This window comes from Schistocerca americana, chromosome 5, assembly GCF_021461395.2.
Source record: "Schistocerca americana isolate TAMUIC-IGC-003095 chromosome 5, iqSchAmer2.1, whole genome shotgun sequence".
NCBI classification, from domain to species: Eukaryota; Metazoa; Arthropoda; class Insecta; order Orthoptera; family Acrididae; genus Schistocerca; species Schistocerca americana.
The window spans coordinates 215429762-215453835 of record NC_060123.1 but is presented as its reverse complement, the minus strand read 5'-3'; the positions used below and the strand labels follow the sequence as shown (position 1 = coordinate 215453835).

The 24074-nt window shown below is 39.9% G+C and overlaps 1 protein-coding gene across 3 annotated transcripts in view; it reads right to left on the bottom strand.

Moving 5' to 3' along the window:
* Positions 1 to 24074, bottom strand: part of LOC124615558 (asparagine synthetase [glutamine-hydrolyzing]) — a 231326-nt gene that overhangs the window by 46631 nt on the left and 160621 nt on the right. For all 3 annotated transcript variants that reach the window (XR_006979801.1, XM_047143533.1, XM_047143534.1), the window contains exons 7-9: positions 20872 to 21049; positions 5847 to 6054; positions 694 to 867 (exon numbers count right to left, since the gene is read on the bottom strand). Coding sequence is in view for 2 of the 3 variants with exons in the window: in XM_047143533.1 (XP_046999489.1) it covers positions 694 to 867; positions 5847 to 6054; positions 20872 to 21049 (560 nt within the window). In the remaining variant the exon portion in view is untranslated. The remainder of the gene's footprint in view (positions 1 to 693; positions 868 to 5846; positions 6055 to 20871; positions 21050 to 24074) is intronic.

Below are 24074 nucleotides of genomic sequence, written 5' to 3'. Positions count from 1 at the left end.
CGGTCTTGGCGTGCATCCGTACGTCGCTGCGGTCCGGTCCCAGGTTGACGAGCATGTGCACCTTCCGCCGACCACAGGCGACAACATCGATGTACTGTGGAGACCTCACGCCCCACGTGTTGAGCAATTCGGCGGTACGTCCACCCGGCCTCCCGCATGCCCACTATACGCCCTCGCTCAAAGTCCGTCAACTGCACATACGGTTCACGTCCACGATGTCGCGGCATGCTACCAGTGTTAAAGACTGCGATGGAGCTCCGTATGCCACGGCAAACTGGCTGACACTGACGGCGGCGGTGCACAAATGCTGCGCAGCTAGCGCCATTCGACGACCAACACCGCGGTTCCTGGTGTATCCGCTGTGCCGTGCGTGTGATCATTGCTTGTACAGCCCTCTCGCAGTGTCCGGAGCAAGTATGGTGGGTCTGACACACCGGTGTCAATGTGTTCTTTTTTCCATTTCCAGGAGTGTATATATATATATATCCTGTAAATAAACCAGGGCAAGTCTCCACTACCTTGTGTGTAAATTGCATTTTACAAAAGTAATATCAATGTTAATGCATGTCTGTCTTCCCCCCCCCCCCCTCCTTCTCTCTCTCTCTCTCTCTCTCTCTCTCATACATAGATATATAATTTTTCTTTTTTTCAGGATGTGAACTATTCACGTAATATGCACAACTGTCTTCTTACCTAAAGGCTTCTTTGTGCCTCCACAGTATTTCTTTTGGAAGTAAGTCTGTCTCATCAAATGCTGATCGAAGCAAGTGTTTCTCTATCCCTTTCTGTGGACACCTCATGGCAGGTGGGAGACCCATGAAGTAATGTGTGAACTGCTGGTCAAGGAATGGTACACGTGCTTCCAAACTGTAAGAACAAAGGTTTGTATATTTTTTAATCAAACACCAGTACCATCTAAACATGATAATACATAAAAAGCTAACAAAGACACACCATTGAGTCATAGCTGACCACAAACATAGCAGTTGTTAACAGAGTTACAGCACTGGAAAATTAGTGTGGACAGTTTTGTTTCATAACCAGTCACTTTCAGATATTGTCAAATTAATGAGATGATTGTATTGTTACTGTGGTTATCATCATCAAGTACATAAAAGTATGGTAATCTGTACTCTAATTTCCATCACTACCAACTACAAACAAAAACTGGAAGACTAAAATTAGAGTTTAAAACTAAAATTCCTGTGAATGATAGAAGAAGAAATGCATTTTAAAGTAGAAAAAGTGCAACAGGATGAATTGGAAATTACTAATCAAATACCAGCAAAAGCCAAAATTTTAGAATCTGAAATGAGAAGAAGTAGAAAGGCTAGCCAAGAAGTATGAAAAAGTACTAAAGTCACCGGGAAGAGAAGCATATACTACTTGATGAAAAACTAAGACAGGGCAATATGAAAGACAGCTGCTGGTGTCCTGGTTTTTGTTGTGCCCGTTGTTGTCGGTGGTGGGGTGGTGGTGGTGACAGTGGTTTTTCATATGAGGATATTAGGCTTAGGCTCAAACTGGAATATTTAAAAATATACTTTATCCTAACTTGCCAGCTTTTTGAGAGGTTTTATGAAGATTTTTACCTTAAATAAACACTAGGAATTATTTAGGCAAGGAAATTGAAATGAAGATAGTTTTAAATAGAATTCAGCTGACACAGTTTATTGCAATAAGCAGGGGATTAGACTACGTTACAAGTATGAACATGACATAAAAGAGAAATATAATATCACATCATTGATATTGCATTCCCAAATATTCAGCAACGGACTGAACATAATTTATTTTCAAATGTGTATACTAAGAACTGCCAGTTACTGGTAACTATAAAGGCACAGAAAATTTAGACATAAAAGCACAGCAGCTATGTTTACCATAACAATAAAGATTATGAAGCTAGAGGAAAAAGGTTTTATTTAAGACGGAATAGAATGAAAGAATGGAAAACTTCACATCTGAAAACTGCATGGTATTTTAGATACCTGGCATTAATCTCAGAATCTCCATTTGCAAAAATAGGACATTTACTAGTTTTCTTCCAATATCACTCTTATTCCCAAACTGGAATGGTCTATTTAGTAGTTTTCTTCCAATATCACTCATATTCCCAAACTGGAATGGTCTGTTGTCAAAAATTTCACCAGACATAAATGTACTGTGACAAAATTGTTATCTATTAATACCTATGACAACAAGATGTAGACTGATGAGCCAAACCATTATGATCTTGCTTAATAGCTTGTTTATCCCTCTTTGGAATGTAATAATTATCAGGGATCTGACAGTTTGTTGGTAGGTTTGTGGAGATATGTGGCATTTGGCGTTTAAGCAAGGTAGCTGATATGCATACGTAGTTATGGTGTCTGATAACAACCCAGATGGGTTCCATACGATGGCTGGTGAATCTGGTCACTGAGACATCAATGTGAGTTCACTATAATGTTCCTCAAACCAATGCAGCATGTTTCTGGTTCAGAGACATGGACATTTATGCTGGTGAAAGATAACATCACCGTTAGGGAAGACACCAAGCATGAAGGGATAGAGGTGGTTCGTAGCTGGTAGCATTGCAGGTGATTCGTAGCTGTTAGAGTGTCTTGAATTACTGCTGCAGGTTCCACGGAAGCACAGGAGAATGTCTCCCATAGCATAATATGCTCCCACCAGCCTGTGTCTGTAGTGCACTGCACATTTTGAGCCGCCATTTACCTTGGTGTTTGTGGAGATGGCCATCAACCTAGTGTACCAAAAATGTACTTCACCCAAAGAGCCAACACATTTACATTGATCGATGGTTGAATCCCAATGGTCCCGTGCTCACTGCAATCATAACTGACAAAGTCATTTGATCAATGTGTGAACACATAGGGTTGGTCTGCTGCAGAGCTCCATGGTCAACACTGTACGATGAATGGTGTGTTCTGAAACACTTGTGCATGCACCAGCATTGCGAATTTTCAGCGGAGATGCCACAGATCACCACCTATCCTACTTAACAGAACAGACAAGCCTCCGAACCCCACATTCTGTGAAGAGTCATGGACATCCAATATTTAGTGCCTAGTGGTAGTTTCAATGTCCTTCCACCTCTTTCTGTAGATGCTCACGACAGCAGCATGTGAACATTTGATCACTTTTGCTGTTTTCAAGACATTCATTCTCAGGCTCTGCATAATAATAATAATAATCTATCCTTTCTCAAAGTTGCATATCTCAATGGATTTCCCCATTTGCAGCCCATATCTTCACTAGGCTGATCCCCCATCCATGTCTGCACCACTTACATACTTTTACTGCTGTGTGATGTGCTGCAACACCTCTAGGGTGGCATGCAGCATCGCAGTGGGCAGTGGTCATAGTGTATGTCTGGGTACCTCCATGTATAAATTCAGTTAAATCTTTCAGTGAGCAGTTAATGGTTGTTACCAAAGTAAATGCATACCACTGTTTGGTAGTGTAACAATACGAGTCAAGATAGATGTAACGGAACTTGAATAGCGTATTTGCCTCTATTGGTTACGGTAGAGAGATTGATCTTCCGGTCCTGTTTGTATATTTATATATAATATTGCATGAATAAAGGCTGGGTGAGTGTAAAGCTATCGTTAAAAATGCATGCCATGCGATTTGTTACGATTTGGTCGGTCATAATAATAATAACATGCTATTGAATACAATTAAAATATAACGGCGATACCTGTTTAGTGTTATTGGAAATAATATGTAGTAAATCAATGAAAAAGGTAGCCGATCCTATAAGAAGAGGTAAAATTGGGCATATTGAGGTGTTTTGCTTTATATCGAAGAAGCCGATGATGCGGCGTCATTTTTTCATTTACTCTTAGAAATAAACAAGTAAAGAAGTGCTAATTGTGTGTTGTAAAAAAATGTAGGGGCGAGTTTTAAATAACTATGGTATACGATCAGAGTAACAAAAGGACAATTAGTTACGCGAAATTGCAGATAGTGAAGTGTGGTCATTAAATTGAGTACACCTACAGGGCGGCCAATTCTGGGATAAATCTTAATGCATCTCACGAGGGACATGGTACTGAGACTGTTTTTTTTTTTAATTATGTCGCGGAGAGCGGGCTCCAATTTATGAGAAGGAGAAAAATGTTAACTTTTATGTGAACTCTTAATAATAGCAGATTGGATAGAAAAGTGTGTAATTGTCTTACACCTAACAAACATTCGTGGAGGGTGGTGGCTAAACTAGAAGAGTCAATAACAAAATACTGTATCATTATCATTGACTGTTGGTGTCGAGCAATCAAAACTGTTCATAAAAGGGTTTTATGGAACTTGGGAGTTAGGGTTCACGCACTCGCATATACCCCACATCAGGGTGTGAATGAGTGGTGAATGCGAAATAAAACTGTGAACAAAGTTACGTTAAATAAAACAGAAGAAACAAGGCAGTTTGGCTGTATCTGTTATTATGCCATAAACTGTAACATTTCTTATCATTGTACGAAGCCTTTATAGATGATCTTTATGACAATTTGCCTCGAAGGGACCTCATTATGAGTTAAGTTTTGGGGACCTGGTCAAGAGGGGGTAGTTCGTAGATCCTAATTACTGCAGCTATTCTGGAATCAGGTGCTACCGTGACCGTTGTGTGTTGTCAATGACTTAAGGTTACCATATCTCATGCTCTAAGATCAACACGCCTTTCCACTTGGTATAACGGTGCTTCACGGCAACAACGACAACGCCGACGATGAAGGAAGATACGGTAGAGTAGATCATGATTTATCCTCAAGTGCAGGATGATACACTAGCTATCTTTTATAATAATGTATTTCAGAAAGTGGTGGTACTTTTCTAGTGGTCACATGTAAACATTTTGGACAGCCAGAGAGTGAACTTTCTATAATGATTAAAAGGAATAAGCTTCCTATAAATATTAATTCAAGAACAGTCTTCAACTAATCCCAGAGTAAGGACAGGGTCTGTGGTCACAAAAGTAAATACAAGTGCTATGAAGAAAGGAACAATCATTGTAAGCAGGGTCACGTTTGACTGTGTACTGAATATCACTGAGTAATATCAAAGACACAAAAGGGTTGCACATTTTAATTAAGAGATGCCAGTTATAACACAGTCTCCACTACATCTTGTTTTGAACTCCTTTGCTGCACCTCTCTGTACCTTCCTTTTAAATGTTTGAAGCACTACCTCTATAAATAACCACCAACACTACCCTCAATTACATTAAATGTAGTCAACACAGTTCCTTTGGACATGTATGCATGTCCAAAGGAATTAAGCATCATAAACAGAATAACACAGGCACTGCAATATCATACTCCTGGATTAGGCCTTATGTCTGTTCTGACTGGCCAACTGCTGCCTATATGGCAGAACGAGGAGTGATCTATGATCATGAGACACGTGATCAGCATGTCACCAAACCCTCCAGCCTCTATTGTCAGTAGATGAACCCTGATAATTTCGCTGCTTCTTTATTCATGTAGCTCCTCATTTGGCCTCTCAAGGGGTGAGTGGACCCTGTATCAGACCTCCCTACCTAAGAAAAAATCTGAGAAGGTACCAGGAACCAAACCTGGGGTCCTTCTGTTTGAAAGGCAGAGTCACTAATCATTCAGCTACCATTACAGGCAATGACTATAAACACAGCTGAAATGTTAATGGATTCTTATGTTGCCTTTTGGGACATCACTATTTCCTGTTTCCTTGTCTGCTGATTTTCAAAATGTTGATGTTGCACAATCATATGTTTATTTCAATACACTTTTTAACAGCCATACCATAATTTGGATCTGCTGAACTAAAAGACAAAAATTATATCAAATATACACTGCAAAACTTACCAAAATGCTGCTAAAGTACGATCCACACGAAGTCCATCATAAAGATAAATATCTTTCAACAGGCGCAAGCTCTCTTCAGCACCTGCCTGAGCATCTGGAGCATCCCTGAAGTATATATATCCTTCACACAACTCATCTGCACCCTCCCCACTGAATATTACAGTAGAATCAGTATGAGCCTTTATGTATCGTGCTATTAGGTACATACCTGTAATAAGATTAATGTCTATGTAAAAAAGTCTCTGTTCTCTCTATACTTCCTAGTACTGCAATCATCCATGTAATATCATACAGTAACATATGAATGGAGCTTGCTTAGCATCACTAGACTTTGCTAATAAACAGCAAATGAAACCCTGCCTAATCATGAAAAACAAAAAACCCAGATATGAAATATATTACAGACCTCTTTGGCTTGCTATGACACATGTTTGAATTTCATACAAAGTGTAGGCTACTATAAATGATTTGCTAAGTATTACGTGTACGAATATGATTGATGGATGAATAGAACTGTAAACCCACCAAGCTTGCATTGTGCCCACCAGTTGGCTTTAAGAGTGCAATGCCTTGAGAAAATGGTGACAAGGAAGAAAAGAATTTGTGAGTTGGAATATGCAAGATGTTTATCTGTTATAACAGTTCATTCAGAAGTAATTATGGAAAATAACTGCCATACAAATAGAGCATTGTGCATTGACAGACCCACCCCCCACTCGCCCACCCCCTTGGAGCATCGATTTTGCTCAAACATCCACATCATTGGATTGGGTGTAGTGTCGAAGATGATGCGGCTCTGTTCCTTGCTCCTCCCCTCCCCCAGGTTGCCTGATGTAATGTCTCATTTTCCTTTGAGTGCGACTTGCACAGACCATTTTATGAACACCCCCCCCCCCTCCCCCCCCCCCCCCGGCTGCCAAGAACACTGAACATGCTCAGAGAACACATCAATGCTGCTGAGATGACAAACTGACAGGATGTTGCTCCATAGCGTATGAAAGGACATTGACTACCACTTGCATGTATTAGTCCACCATCATATTATTGCAGCTGGGAGTGGGGGCAACTTCAGACGGTTCGTGTGTTTACCTGTGTGCTTGAAGCTGATTAGATTGAGAATTGCTGTTTTCACAAACAAACGACTTGCCTATCAAACTATTCAGAATTCCACATTGTATATGACAGTAGCAAAAATTGATGTGGTTTTCTTATACTGTCTTGTCACCATGCGTCTCTGACAACAGCCACAACCTTAGAACATTTTTACACACCAAAATGAAAATTTGGTGAGTTAATTGTTTTATTCGTACAACAATCGCATTTACACACGTAATACTTTAGAAAATATAGATCTCTGAAAAAGAATTAATCATTTATATCATCCCTGTATTTACCAACAGTATGATGGTTTAATAAAGAACTGTCATTCAGAATATTACATAGCTTGATAACTGCTAAGGAACATCTGACACTTGCTATGAAGAAACAGCAAACTGCTACAAAACAGCCAACAATTGCTACAGAACACCCGACCAAAGATAGTAAAAGGAAATGTAGACGGCAGATGTGTTAACAGCAGCAAAGGCTGTGCATGGACACTCTGTATGGATTCAACAGGCCGTATGGTATGGCAACATGTCTGCAAGACATCATTTGTGTACTTATAGCCATGAATGAGCAGTTGGAGGGCTCAAAGCCATTCAAAGTATCACTACTGTGGCAGCAGTAATGGCTGTGTTTGAAAGTGTCATCTTGCAATTAAAGAAGGCAACTGGAGGTTGAAATGCTATGCAAAAGCTTGCCAGTGGTCATAGGTGGACTGCGACACTACTAGAGAATTGATATGTCACCCTAGTGGTGAAAAGAAACTGAAATCTCACTCCTAGGCATATCACTGCAGAACTTGCAACTGCTACTGGCACATGTGCATCTGCATTTTGTAATTTAACCTTGTTAAGCCAGATGTCCAACTATCATTGTTTTTGTTCAGGAGTGAAGATGTGTGGCATATACTTTGCACACACTTTTCTCTTCTTCAAAACATTACGGAGAATGTTTTGAACACTTGATTTAATTATGTTGCTTCTTTGCAATTTGCAACACAACAATGTTGCCACACTACAGTTGCACGTCCACTGCTTAACACTACCTGTTCACAGCAGACTAGTTGAATGCACATCTGTTGTTTACAGTGGTTAGTTCAAGGAGCCACCTTGTGCTGACATCCCTTACACCAAAAATAAAATCAGTCTTAGATCTTTTTGGGTGGAAAGTGTAATTGAAAACATTCATCAAATTGTAAAAGTAGTACGAAATTTCATAAAAGAAAAACAACAAGTAAACCATATGCAAAATCTCTTGTATTTATATTAGCAAAAATACTTTATAATATAATTTATGTCAAGGAATTTAATGAAGACTGTTGACTTATTTGACATATTATCTTTTGAAAAAGTATTCATCTATGGTAAATTAACTACAAGATAAAAAGTTAACAAAGCTTGATACATACTAGCTGTTAAAAGACTATAAAAATGATGACAGTAGTGACTGCAAGGCCTTAGACTTAATTTTGAAACATTCTCAGTTCAAAGAAGTAAGGAAGGAAGCTTGGGGTTTAACACACCTTCAGCACTGATTAATTAGAAATGAAGCACAAGTTCAGATTGTTTCAAGGACAAGGAAGGAAACTGGCCATGTCCTATCTAAGCAACCCTCCTGGCAGTTGCCTGGAGCTATTTAATGAAATCAGGGAAAACCTAAATCAGGATGGCCAGATACAGATTTGAACCTTTGTCATCCCAAATGCAAGGCCAGCATGCTAGCCACAGTACCATCTAACATGGTTCCTCAGTTCAATCAAGGTTCATTCAGTCTTAGTTTAAGGTCATTATTGTCACATTTTCATTTAGTGTTTAGTGTTCTGACGATTTTTTTGAGGGACATCAAAGATCAGTGTGATCAACGAGTCATTCCTCAAACAGTCACATGACAAACTGCATGGTCTACATCTGAATGTTTCCAGTAAGAGATCACTCACACAGCTACTTTCCAGAAGCATTCAAAATGTAAACAGAGTTCTGTCTGCTCACTGTCTGTGATTTTCAACAATTTCACTATGCCATTTTTAGGGTAAATGCTTTCAAAAGACAGAGCTGCTGATTAACTGTAGACACAGTTACAACAATCAGTGGTGAATAGCAGCTCTGACAGCACAAAGGGTAAGAATCACATAAAACACCTTTGAACTTTCCCATCAAAGCATAAGAAGCTTGTTTGAAAAGAAATGTGAGTTTCTCATGTCATTACAGGAAATTAAAAAATCTGATGGTATGTCTATGGATGTTCTGTGCGTAATAGAACTCATATGAAAGTTGAATAAATTGAATGGATGCACCTAGACAGATACAAGTTAATAACACATTATTTTAAGTGAAAAATGATGAAAGGGGGAGTGGCTATGCACAAATAAAGTGAAATAAAGTATCATATCATAGATGTAAGGACATACTGCCCTGAAGTGCTTTTTTTTTTTTAACACTACTGGCAATTAAAATTGCTATACCACGAAGATGACGTGCTACATACACGAAATTTAACCAACAGGAAGAAGATGCTGTGATATGCAAATGCTTAGCTTTTCAGAGCATTCACACAAGGTTGGCGCCAGTGGCGACACCTACAACATGGTGACATGAGGAAAGTTTCCAACCGATTTCTCATACACAAACAGCGGTTGACCAGCGTTGCCTGGTGAAACGTTGTTGTGATGCCTCATGTAAGGAGGAGAAATGCGCTCCATCACGTTTCCGACTTTGATAAAGGTCCGATTGTAGCATATCGCAATTCCGGTTTATCGTATCGCGACATTGCTGCTCGCGTTGGTCGAGATCCAATGACTGTTGGCAGAATATGGAATCGGTGGTTTCAGGAGGGTAATAAGGAACACCATGCTGGATCCCGATGGTGTACTCAACGACGAACCTGGGTGCACAAATGGCAAAACGTCATTTCTTCGGATGAATCCAGGTTCTGTTTACAGCATCATGATGGTCGCATCCGTGTTTGGCGACATCGCGGTGAACGCACATTGGAAGCATGCATTTGTCATCGCCATACCGGCGTATAACCCAGAATGATGGTATGGGGTGCCATTGGTTACACGTCTCGGTCGCCTCTTGTTCGCATTGACAGCACTTTGAACAGTGGACGTTACATTTCAGATGTGTTACGACCCATGGCTCTACCGTTCATTCGATCCCTGCACTACCGTTCATTCGATCCCTGCAAAACCCTACATTTCAGCAGCATAATGCACGACCGCATGTTGCAGGTGCTGTGCGGGCCTTTCTGGATACAGAAAATGTTCGGCTGCTGCCCTGGCCAGCACATTCTCCAGATCTCTCACCAATTGAAAAGTCTAGTCAATGGTGGCTGAGCAACTGGCTTGTCACAATACGCCAGTCGCTACTCTTTATGAACTGTGGTGCATGGGCAGCTGTACCTGTACATGCCATCCAAGCTCTGTTTGACTCAATGCCCAGGCGTATCAAGGCTGTTATTATGGCCAGAGGTGGTTGTTCTGGGTAATGATTTATCAGGATCTATGCACCCAAATTTTGTGAAAATGTAATCACATGTCAGTTCTAGTATAATATATTTGTCCAATGAATACCCGTTTATCATCTGCATTTCTTCTTTGTGTAGCAATTTTAATGGCCAGTAGTGTAGTATGGTACTCAGTAAGACTTTGAAATATACAAGATAATGTTACTGATAAGTTACACATCCACGACAGCAAACATTTTAACTTCATTAAACAACTCCGAAGGATACTAGACTTAGCAGAAATAACTTGAAAGTGATTGTATGCAAAGATTTACACATTAATTTCCTCTGCGGTAAGTCTGTTATAGGGTAATTTGAGTTGCTGATGTCAGGCTTTGGTTTAATCCCTGCTGCAACATTCCCACCAAGAATAGTAGCATATAGTGCACAGTGATTACTAATTTATTTCTATATTCAACAGTCTTTCGGGATGTAAATGTGAACCACACAGTAAATAGTACAGCTGACTATGGTGGTCAAATGATGGTTGGTAAAGCACTGTGGTTTAACTAAAATAATAAATGCTGGCTCACTCACACTATTTAGGAAAAATATGCAAGATTTTCAATGAGAAGAAGTTTTTCAAGGACAAACAGGAGATGAAAAATTTAAGTCTTCCTTAAAAATATTCTTACAACAGCATACGCACAGTTTTTCTTTACTATGAGTCAGGGAAAATTACAATGAAAACCTAGAAAAAAGTACCTAACATTTGGGATCAATGTACCTTGTAGCAGGGAGAGAGAGTATTATTTAATGCTTATGACTAGCTCTCATCAAGTGTGAGAAGGACTGTGTTCTACAAGCAGTACTTTAAAATAATTCACGGGGTCATGAAAAATGCAATAACTATATGAACAAAAATTACAAAATCCCAATAACACAGTAATGGCAATTTATAGCATCTGGCACTGAAACATGCTCACAAGATCTCTTGAGCGACTATCGTAGCAAGTAAAATGCAGATCCTTTCAAAGCAGATACACTTAAAGTGTGAGAAGGAACATAGCTGAACAAAGTAGGAAGATACGGGCTAAATCACAATGCAACCTGGACATGAAACAGAACAGTTGAACAGTGTCAATGCTGATAAAAAACTTAGCAATGATCCTATGGGCATTGAGTACAAATATCACTCTGAACCAGATTGCTCACCAAATGTCCTGAATGGCAAGACAAGACAGAAGATGACTAGGTTGAATCACAAACAAAATGTAGGAGGAGAGAATGAATCTCTAGAAACTCTATTCTCACTTGAAGAAATTGGAAGAGCAATGCAAGAACTGAAAGAAAATAAAGCTGCAGGCCCTGGTGGTATGCAAACTGAACAAATAAAGCAGTCTGATCCAAAAGCTAATGAATGGCTAGTGAGGATGATGAACAGATGTTTGGAAACATTTCAGAATCCCAAATGGTGGAGGAAAGTACAAGTAATAGCATTACTAAAGCCTGGTAAACAGCAGATTGGACCAAAAAGTTTCTGTCCTATTTCCTTATCCAGCCTCATACACAAGTTACTTAAAAGAATAATTCTGTCAAGAATAGCAACCAAAATCGATACAAAACTTACCCCTGAACACATTGGATTCAGGCCAGGGAAAGCACGCTGTAGTTAACTACTAAATTTGACTCAGCACACTGAAGACAGTTTTGAAGTGAAACTGACAACTGCTGCTGTCTCTGTTGGCCTTTCTTCTGCACACAATACAGTAAACCACCAATTACTCCTCACAAAAGTTCACGAAATAACAAAGGATATTCAACTGATTTACACATTAAGAGGCACCCATTGCAGAATCAAAGATTCAATGTAATCCTCCAAGGAAAGAAAAGCTGATGAAGAAACAAAAAGAATGGATTATCACAAGAAAGTGTTCTTTCTCCTCTTTTGTACAATATGCACACAAATGACCAGCTGGAAATAGAGATTCATACAAGCAAACAACACTGCCATTACTGCGCAAGAAGGAAGAAGAAGAAGAAGATGAAGAAGAAGAAGAAGAAGAGGTTGAAAGAAAATTGTGAGAGGCGTTTCATACCTTGCAGGAAATCACCTACAACCTAACCCAGAAAAAATGCAAGTATGCACATTCCACTTGCGCAATGTAACACCTTCAAGACAGTTGGAAATACAATGAAGAGGAATTAAACTACAACACTGCACCAAACCAAAATACTTGGTAGTCACCCTAGACCATACATTGTTATTTAAAAAATGCTGAATTGATCTAAATGGAAAAATATGTGCAAGAAACACTATTATAAGTAAACTGACTGGTTCAGCATGTGGAGCACAACCTGAAGTTCTTCAATTATTAGCAATGGGACTCTGTTTTGCAGCCAGAGAATAGGTGGCACCAATAAAGGAGGTGTGTTGCCAGTCCACACAATTAGATGTCACTTTAAAGGAGATTGTCAGTATTATCACCAGGTGCCTGAGGCCTACACCTGTCCACAAAACTTATCAACTTGCAGCCATAGCACCACCAAATATGAGATGCAAAATAGCCAGTGAAATAGAGACAAAAAAGTGGTAAATTGACCCATGGCACATAATGTATGACCACTAAACAGTTCCAACTTGTCTTAAGTCGAGGAAGAACTTTATTCAATGGGCAGTACTGTTAGAAGGCCAACCCGAGACCCACCCCCTATCTTTATGGTTGAACTCTCTGTACAATAAAAACCTGCACCCCAAAGAGGAAACACAAAATGGCAGCAACTACTGTACAGTAAATGGAGAGCAGTGAATAGATTAAGAAAAGGAGTCACAAAATGCAAAGCAAACATGGTTAAGTGGGGCTACTCTGAAGATGATCAGTGTGAATGTGGAGACACACAGATGATTGAAGATTTGCTCATGTGCCCATGGATGGAGTTCCTTTGCACCGCAGATGATCTATTTTTGTGCTCTGACAAGGCCATTAAAGCAACAGAGTTTTGGGTGAAGGAAGTTTAGATAATTTTGCCCAGACACACAAACTAAAGTACCATATTTAACGGACTATAAGAGGCACTTTTTTCTTCAAAAAATTGCATTCAGAATTCAGGTACATATTATCCCCAAAATTAATATAAAATGTCCAGTGTTTGATTTAAAATTCCCAAAAGTCTTAAAAACAGCTGTATATTTGATGCCATGGGAAACCTACACTCCTGGAAATTGAAATAAGAACACCGTGAATTCATTGTCCCAGGAAGGGGAAACTTTATTGACACATTCCTGGGGTCAGATACATCACATGATCACACTGACAGAACCACAGGCACATAGACACAGGCAACAGAGCATGCACAATGTCGGCACTAGTACAGTGTATATCCACCTTTCGCAGCAATGCAGGCTGCTATTCTCCCATGGAGACGATCGTAGAGATGCTGGATGTAGTCCTGTGGAACGGCTTGCCATGCCATTTCCACCTGGCGCCTCAGTTGGACCAGCGTTCGTGCTGGACGTGCAGACCGCGTGAGACGACGCTTTATCCAGTCCCAAACATGCTCAATGGGGGACAGATCCAGAGATCTTGCTGGCCAGGGTAGTTGACTTACACCTTCTAGAGCACGTTGGGTGGCACGGGATACATGCGGACGTGCATTGTCCTGTTGGAACAGCAAGTTCCCTTGCCGGTCTAGGAATGGTAGAACGATGGGTTCGATGACGGTTTGGATGTACCGTGCACTATTCAGTGTCCCCTCGACGATCACCAGTGGTGTACGGCCAGTGTAGGAGATCGCTCCCCACACCATGATGCCGGGTGTTGGCCCTGTGTGCCTCGGTCGTATGCAGTCCTGATTGTGGCGCTCACCTGCACGGCGCCAAACACGCATACGACCATCATTGGCACCAAGGCAGAAGCGACTCTCATCGCTGAAGACGACACGTCTCCATTTGTCCCTCCATTCACGCCTGTCGCGACACCACTGGAGGCGGGCTGCACGATGTTGGGGCGTGAGCGGAAGACGGCCTAACGGTGTGCGGGACCGTAGCCCAGCTGCATGGAGACGGTTGCGAATGGTCCTCGCCGATACCCCAGGAGCAACAGTGTCCCTAATTTGCTGGGAAGTGGCGGTGCGGTCCCCTACGGCACTGCGTAGGATCCTACGGTCTTGGCGTGCATCCATGCGTCGCTGCAGTCCGGTCCCAGGTCGATGGGCACGTGCACCTTCCGCCTACCACTGGCGACAACATCGATGTACTGTGGAGACCTCACGCCCCATGTGTTGAGCAATTCGGCGGTACGTCCACCCGGCCTCCCGCATGCCCACTATACGCCCTCGCTCAAAGTCCGTCAACTGCACATACGGTTCACGTCCACGCTGTCGCGGCATGCTACCAGTGTTAAAGACTGCGATGGAGCTCCGTATGCCATGGCAAACTGGCTGACACTGACGGCGGCGGTGCACAAATGCTGCGCAGCTAGCGCCATTCGACGGCCAACACCGCGGTACCTGGTGTGTCCGCTGTGCCGTGCGTGTGATCATTGCTTGTACAGCCCTCTTGCAGTGTCCGGAGCAAGTATGGTGGGTCTGACACACAGGTGTCAATGTGTTCTTTTTTCCATTTCCAGGAGTGTATCTCTACCTGGCAACATTGGATTCTGGATTCAACTGGCAGTAGCACTGCACCAATACGACAAACACGAGCTGCGGGGATTCAAAAAGTTGCTAACACTGTCTCCCTCCCACCCTGCTATCACAAACCCAGAACACTGTCTAGCCTACGATACATAATTGCAGTCTATGGTGCCAGCGAACTTGAATTGAAAGTGATTTGTGTTATCGGTAAGTACAATATTTTTGTTAGTAGTTAGTTTTGTAATGGAAAAATATAAAAGGTATTAATGTGATGCAGGCTACACACTGAAAGTAATATCATATGCAGAAGAACATGGAAACAGAGCACTTGAGCGGCACTTTGGCGCTCCACCAACAGAAAGAACTATTTCTGATTGGCGGGTTAGTAAAGAAGAACTGAAAACAAGTGAGGAAGATTAAATGTGCAAATAGAGGACTGATTGGCAAAAACTAAAATCGTCCAAGCGTAAGGAAATAAAAGGAATTTTGATACAGCTTTATCACCATGTGCACCTCATCAATTATGCCTGTAACAGTGTGTTTAGGAAGCGATGTTTTTGTTCAGCAGTAAGAGATCGGATTTGCATTGAAAGGGCCACAGGTTTGACTCTGCCTGGTGGTAAATATTTTTGTGCTCCTTGGCAATGCGTACACTACTGACATCACAGTTAACTGCAAAATCATATATGTTATTTTATTAATTTATAAAAGCATAAAAAGTATAGGCATAGAATGAAATGCGGGACTGCAAACATTTAAAAAGGGATGGTAGTTAATGTGTACACGGGAACAATACGAGACTGGAATAGAAGGGAGAACCGATAGAGGTACTCCAGGTACCCTCCGCCACACACTGTCAGTTGGCTTGCGGAGTATGGATGTAGATGTAAATCGATTCTTCCATTCTTTTGCAATTGATCAATTACATGTACTGGGCTGATACTCAGCAAAGAAATAGGGGAAGGAATAATTCTGACCGCATCTTGCGCACATTATAAATGCCACCTTTTTGGTGTGACGTGATTATTTTAATGTCTCCATAGAAAAACAAACTTGAATGACATTCTGAAGACAGCTTCCTTCATCACACAGTCCAGCAGTGAACCATGTGTAATGCAGCATGTCACTGAATAACTGCAAGGATAGCTGGTGATGTATAATGAAATGTAGTTTGATGCAAGCTTCTCACGAAGTGATTTCTTCTTCTTTCTCAATGAGGTAAGTGCAGTTTTGACAATTTTATTAGGTTTTTTAGCTGATGATAAAAATATACATCGCAGGGTTGCACTAGTGGCATACATTTGGGGGGGTATTACTTTGATACTGCACGTAGGCAATCCATCTTCATCTTGGAGCAGTTCATTGTATATTTGCCAATGAGCACAAAAATATTTGCCGCTGGGTGGAGTTGAACCCATGAGCCTTTCAATACGAATCCATTCTCCTACTGCTGAGCCAAACACCGCTTCCTAAACATTTTGTCACAGGGACAACTGATAAGGTGCTCATGTTCATAAATCCATATCAAAATTCCTTTCATTTCCTAAATGCTTGGCTATCTAAATTTCCCACTTTGGGCACTTTCATGTCTCACCAAGCCCTACATGTACCATTTATTTGGATGAATTCAGCGATGACGAGTAGACGGCCTCTCCTTGTAAGCCAAATAGTGAATCTGGATGAAACTCCTCTGACATCTGATGTGCCAAGTGTCAGAACCGTTGCCATGAAAGGTGCTAAAACTGTGACTATAGAAACATATAGTGGAGATACTGAGTCATGATACGCACAACAAAAATATTCACACAATTATAGCTTTTGGCCATTAAGGCCTTTGTCAACAATACACACACACACACACACACACACACACACACACACACACACACACACACACGTCTGCAGTCTCAGGCAACTGAAACCACACTTGTTACATTCCATCCTGGATTTTCCATTGTTTGACTATAGAAACAAGTGGACATGAAAATATGGACTACACTGAGTCTTTTCATGCTCTGCTGACAGTACTAAACTTATCTAATGATCATTTTCAAGTGCAAAACAATGCCAAAACCATCTGATATATCACCAGGTGTATCTGTTCATAGACATGACAAGGATTGGATGGACAAGGCTGGTATGAAATCATGGATTAACAGAGTGTGGAAGAGACAGATAATATTAAATTCAAATAATTGCATATTAAATTCGATGAATTCTTCCTATCAGTAACCAAAAACAATAAGACAAGAAACAGTCTATTGAAAACAGATCTATTATACTTGCTTATCTAAGCACCAAATGCTCTACCATCGTACTTCAGTTCTGCCAGCTCAACTGTTAGAGAGATCATAAAAATACTATTTCAGCCAAAGTAACTCTTATGCTGTGTCGGCAGCAGCCCAATGAATTACATTAATAATCCGTCATGGAGTCAGGGTTTAATTCTGTAAAGGCTGAAGCATGTAGTAGTAACCCCCATTTACATAAATGGAGATAAGCAACTAACCTTTAAATATATGTCCATATCACTCCTCCCCAGATGCTCCAAGATCTTTGAGAAGGAGGTTACAACAGAATATTGAGTCATCTTTTGGAGAATGACCTTGGTTTCTATAACGCTTCTCTGCTGAGGACACAATATAAGCTCTCACAAACTCAGTTCTCTTACAAGTAAACAAGAAAAATTACCATGATGGCATTTTTTTGTGATCTTGCCAAGGCCTTCTACTGTACAGATGATAATATTATATTTGGGGAATCAAAAATGTTATGACATTAAAGACATTTCTTTTTGCATGGATGGAGTCATATCTTGACACTAAAAAACAGAGGGTCACTTAACATATGAAATAACAGGAATTAGACTAAATTCAGAGAAGAGAGACATTAATCATGGTACCCCACAAAGTTCTATACTTGGCCCCCTCTTCATCTTGACTGTACAAATGATTTACTCAGGATATTGCAGAACCCTTAAAAAGCTGTGATGTATACTGATGACACAAGTACACTGATAAATGGCACAAACACATCCATACCAGACTCAGACAGGAGAATAGAGGAACAGATTCACTACTGGTTCACAGGAAACAGCTTTACCCTTAATCTTACAAAAATATATATTATGAAATTTAAAACAAATAAAAATTACTTGCAAGTACCGCAACTAGAGATCAATGGGCAAATGCTGAATGAGGTTCTATGTGTGAAGTCCCCAGGCATCTGGATGGATAATAAATTATGCTTATACTAGATTATGGATAATTCAACCAAAAACTTCAATTCTACCTACTTTGCACTGAGAAATCTTTCTCACCATGCTGACCTGGAAACAGGATTGCTAACATATTTTGCATATTTTCACTCAATACTGTCCTATGGCATAAACTTCTTGAGACTATGCACTTAAGGTAGAAAAATTATTTATCCTACGGAGGGTGGAATAAGAATTTTGTGGAAGTCTGACAATCAAACCCCTTGCAGAAGCCTCTTCAGGGACACTTCCATGCAATACATACACTCATATTCAGAAAACACAGAACACCTCGAACAACTAGAGATAGGACATTCATATTCACAGGACAAGTACATTAGTATGTTCTGCAGAAATTATTAGCATTTGAACTGTGTCAGTACATGGGTTTAGGGTCAACATCGATATCGCACAGCAACACTACATGTGGTAAAATGTGCCTGTGGCTCTCATTGTTGCTGTAAACTGAAAGTAATGGATCAGTGTGACTTGAGCAGATGTATATGACGTATTGCAGATGTATGCATGAACCGTGCCGTAAAATCAGTCAGTCTGAAAGAGGGCACATAATTGACATGAGAGAATATGATGCATCCAACCAGAAAATTGCTGCTTGTGTGGGACAAAGTGTTACAGTAGTCCAATGTGTGTGTGCGGAATGGTTCACCTAAGGCAGTAGAACACAACAAGATGGTTCTATGGTGCAACAGCAGTACAGTGTAACACATTATACACTATAATGGGTGACAGTTTGTCACCATTTATTATGGTGTGGGTTACGTGCACATTGTCCACTTCTCTGCTAACCTTTGAAGAATGTGCAGAAACATGCTATATGGCAATGGTGTATGGAAAGGTGTCACTGGGGACAAGATTGGTGCCAGATGGTGTTTTTGGATGAATCCAGGTTCTGTTTGTTTGAAAATGGTTTGCTGCAGAAGGGGGAGCAGCATCACAATGACTGCATTTACACAAGACAAACAGTGCCAACTCAAGGCCTTATGATGTGGGGTGCTGTTGGATACAACCACAAATCACAGCTGGTGCATGTCCAGAGCATTGTGACCAGTGTGACTTATGTGAATGACATTCTGCGACCCACAGCAATATCCTTTCTGCACATTACCTGAGTTGTCATTTTTCAGCAAGACAATGCATTACCACACGCTGCTGCATGAATATGTGCCTTCTTAGGGTCACAGAATGTCAGATTTTTTGCTCTATCTGGTCAGATCACCACACTTATTGCCAATCAAAAAGATGTTGGATATGGTGAAACAATGGGTGCAGTGCTGTGACCTAATGCCAACTACCACAGATGAACTTTGAAACCACGTGAATGTAGCATGGATGGGTGTACCTAAGGATGCAATTCGTGCCTTATACATCTCACTGCCATCACGCATGGAATAAGTTACCAGGGCCCGTGATGGACTGTGTCCTCTAGGCAACGGACACATCACGAACCGAGTGACTGAAATGCCAATTATTTCTGCAGAATACACTAATGCACATGTCCTGCAAATATGGACGTCCTATCTCTAGTCATTCATGGTGTTCTGTTTTGGACACGAGTGTACATTCCCTAATAGTACTTGCAGTTAATAACAAAAGTTAATTTACAATGAACTGCATACTTCACAACCACAATACTAGAAGAAGAAATAATTTTCATATAGACTATGCATTCCTCTTCAGGATTCAGAATGGAGTTTATACTCTGGTGTGAAAGCGGGCATAAAAAAAATAAAATAAAAAGTAGACTATTTGAACTCTGCAATGTAAATTTAGTGGAACCATAATGTTTGTATTAGATCAATCTCCCTTTCTGGTATATAGAGCTGATAGTAGTAAAATTAAATAAAAGCTTAGATACAAATAGCAATCTGAGTGTACAAGAGAAGAGGCTTGGTTCCTTTCAAAGTAGCTATTTTTCTTCTATTATACATACATGTATATAAAGTAATGTAGAAGATATTCTCATAATTATCAGTCTGAGTATGTTAGTACTAGACATAATTTGTTGTTACAGGAATAGACTGCAGTTTCTGCTTCTGCCATCTTAATGTATAACTGACAAAATAATTTAATTGGATAGATAAAATAATCTACTCACCAAGTGGCAGCTGAACATACACATAAAAGAAGGTTATAATAAGGCAAGCTTTCAGAGCCAGTGGCTCCTTCTTCAGGCAGAAGGGTCTAGAAAAAGGGGCAGATTTTCCTTCTCATCCCATCCGGTAAGTCTCCCCTGGTCCACAGTTCTGGCTGACTTCCCTGAAATCTACCTTCTCCTATACATCTCCAGTCCTTTTCCTTCACCACTTCTGCCTGAAGAAGGAACCACTGGCTCTGAAAGCTTGCCTGATTATAACCTCCTTTTATGTGTGTATTCTGCCAACACTTGGTGAGTAGATTTTTGTCTATCCAATTAAATTATTTTGTCAAAAATTTCTTTCTTTCTTTGTTGATGTCTAACTTGATTAATTCCACACCCATGTATGCTCTCCTTCATGATGGAAAGTAAATGAACGAATGAATGAATGAATAAATGCTGTTGACCATTTTATGCAATGCAAGACTCACCCACAGAAGCCCGTATAGTTGTAATGTCAAAGGTCTCGAGAGTATGTATGACATCATCCAGCACTTGTCTTACATCCTCAGGGGTAAATAGGACTTGATGGTGCTCTGTCCCCAGATACTCAGCCACTTTTCTTGCATGAATAATGTCTGGACTGTTATCCATACCTATAGAAAATGTCTGAACAAAAAGAGATTAATGATAAATGAATATATCTTAAGTTAGTTCCTGATTAAACATTGAGCTGTGATTAGTAAATACTAAAGCAGTGATAATTAAATACTTATTTTTATCAGTCAGCCAATGTATTGTACATACAGTGTCACAAACAATGCACTAGTTATAATGCAAGCAGTTTCTTTCATTTTTCTATGAAAGAGAATCTATTATGGTAAGGAAAAAAAAATATTGCTGTAGTACTTGCACGTGCAGCGAAACCAACAGATGAACTTGGACTTCCTGTGACTCACTACAATTAAAGCTGTGAAGGAAACAGAGAAACCAATAAGAGCCTATTCCACAAAATTTTGACTTGCCAGAAAAAAATCAGTTTTGCTAATGCTACTGTTAGACACTCTTAAATACTGTTTGTGGAAACAACCTGCAATCACATTTGAATAGTTTTAACAGTGATCTCAACAAAGAATGACATCAGTATGACGTCTAAATTTTTATTGTTCTGAAACTGACTTAATACATTTGAAACAGAGACATGATTGAGCTCTTTTGACACAGACAAATAGGCCCAATTACCTGAACGAGATCAGAGAGGCTTTAGCTCTCCAATGAAAATTTTGAATGGAAAGGAAGAGAGAACCAAACACAAACTGTTAGGCAAACAGCTTGAAACACATTTGTAGTAAACATGCACACAGTGAAATCTTTAAGTTATGGAATCCTTTAGATACATTGTTTCACGTATAGCTCAACTATAATGTGTGCACTGAAAGGTGCCCCGGCAACATTATGACATGTGAATATATATACCATGTATGCCAGAAAACTAGTGCTGAGCTGAGAGTGGCACTTATAATGTGCATTGTGTTTGTCCTTTGGGGGTGTCAATACGAAGTGTCATGAACCTGCATGGCAATACAGGATGCAGAATAACTTCCCAACTGTGGATCAGGAATCCATCACGGATTAGGGTAACACCATCCAGTGAGGGACAACTGCTACCTGGAGTTCAACAATGCTCCATGCTTGTGCCATCACAGCTGCAACCTTTTGGTCTACAGCATACCATGCATGTTCTGTTGAATTTAAGTCTGTGGAATGAATTGCCCTCTCCAGGTGCATGATGTCTTCATGTTGCAGCTAATCATACACACGACTGGCCTGTGCATCCATCACATGGAACACTGTCACTATAACTGTGCAATACTGTTATGCACTATTATTGAATTTCTACCTAGATTACTTGATGAAAATGTGCAATACTTAGTGTGGTTCGAAATTTAAGGTAAAGAAGACCATACTGTTCTCATTTCTTTCAAGTAAAAGAAAACAAAGGTGGATGATAAACTGATATACAGAGTATCAAACATATTCAGAAAGCTGAGGTTGAACAAGAAATAACTGTTGGAACTTGATACACATTCATGGTCTGACATTTGATATATTACTGGAAAAGATTTCCCATACGTTAGTTCTTATGCAACTAGTATAAGTTAATAAATAAATATCTTATTCACATTCCCTGTATTTGGAGACCAACAAATCATAAAAATGATTCTTGATTTTCCAGTGTTTATATACATTTGCCCTTACAGTCAAATGTTTCATACTAATACAGCCAAAAGTATCTCAACAAGCTGAGTTGTGTTCCACCCGATTTGAATGCAGCCCACATAAGATAACTTTCTTGCACATCCTATAATCTCTTTTCGGTACTGTTGTTTGACTGCACAAAATGATAACCATAAGTGACTGGTAGATAACACTGTTCTTGTGGCAATAAGTCCAGGTGTAAATTAATATGACAATAGTTTAAATATCAGGAAACACATTGTTAGAGATAAAACTTGTAAAATCAAATTTAATGTAATACGTGACATTTCTCATTAGCACCTGAGACAACTAACACCCATAACACTACCATAGAAATCATACTGTAATCCTTATTCAGAACTTTTTTTTTGTGAATAAGGTATTTTGCAAGAATATCTGGAATCCCAAAGTTCTATAGTAATTTGAAATATTCTTGCTCTATAAAAGGTTTAGCAACCACCTATTAAATATCGTTTGCTTAGCAATTTGTATTGCATTAACTGGTTAATGAACTAACTGATTAGAAAAACCTCAATTAACAGTGTCAAGCACTCTATGGAAACCTCACTATCAAAAGTTTGTCGCAAATAACTTTCTGTGCTCGTGATGGCACAAGGGTCTATGTGCAGTGCAAAAGTCAACTATTACCCTTAAAATCTAAATTATTCCTGAGGAGCTAGTTGTTGTGCATATGTTTGAACTTTAAATGACATGATGACCCATTTTGTTTTGGATATGGATTCAAACCCAGCACTGCTCGCAAAAGCTTTGCAACAAAGCTTTTGTGCCTGAATGAGACTCGATATATTACTAATCACCATTGCTGACTAGGTATGAAGGGGCAAGAAATATCTAACTTCTAGCCAGTATCACTCAGCAAATCTGTACTTGAAATTACATGACAAAAATGTTTGTACTGGACTAGCACTCCTATCAAGCAACTATCAACCCTGTTAACTAAGCATGCAACATGTTAGATCTGGTTTCACTCACAAGTAAAAAAGTTCAAACAACAAAACATAAATTTTTCTGTTGGATGGAGATCTGAACCCAGCACCTAATCGGATTGGTAACCAAGTGCAATCAAATCTCAGATATCAAATTTTTTCAGCAGTAGTGAGACATCTGAATTTGAAGTGATGAGATAAATGAATCATTTTTGCCATCATAGCATTCAAACATGGCACCTGTTGCCGATGTTTTCTACTCATGAATGGACATTAAACGTAGGTTTCTACTGGGAATCGAACCCTGCACATAATGTTGTTGACCACACATGACCAGTAGCTAGGTTTGACATGTTTGAACTTGAAACGATGAGATGAAAAGTTATATGTTTGACTTGGAGTCAAAACCATAACCTATTGTTAATATTGCATTGTTTTCCACCAACAGGTAGGTGTGCATGTGCTAGAGATGGAGAAGACATGGTGAA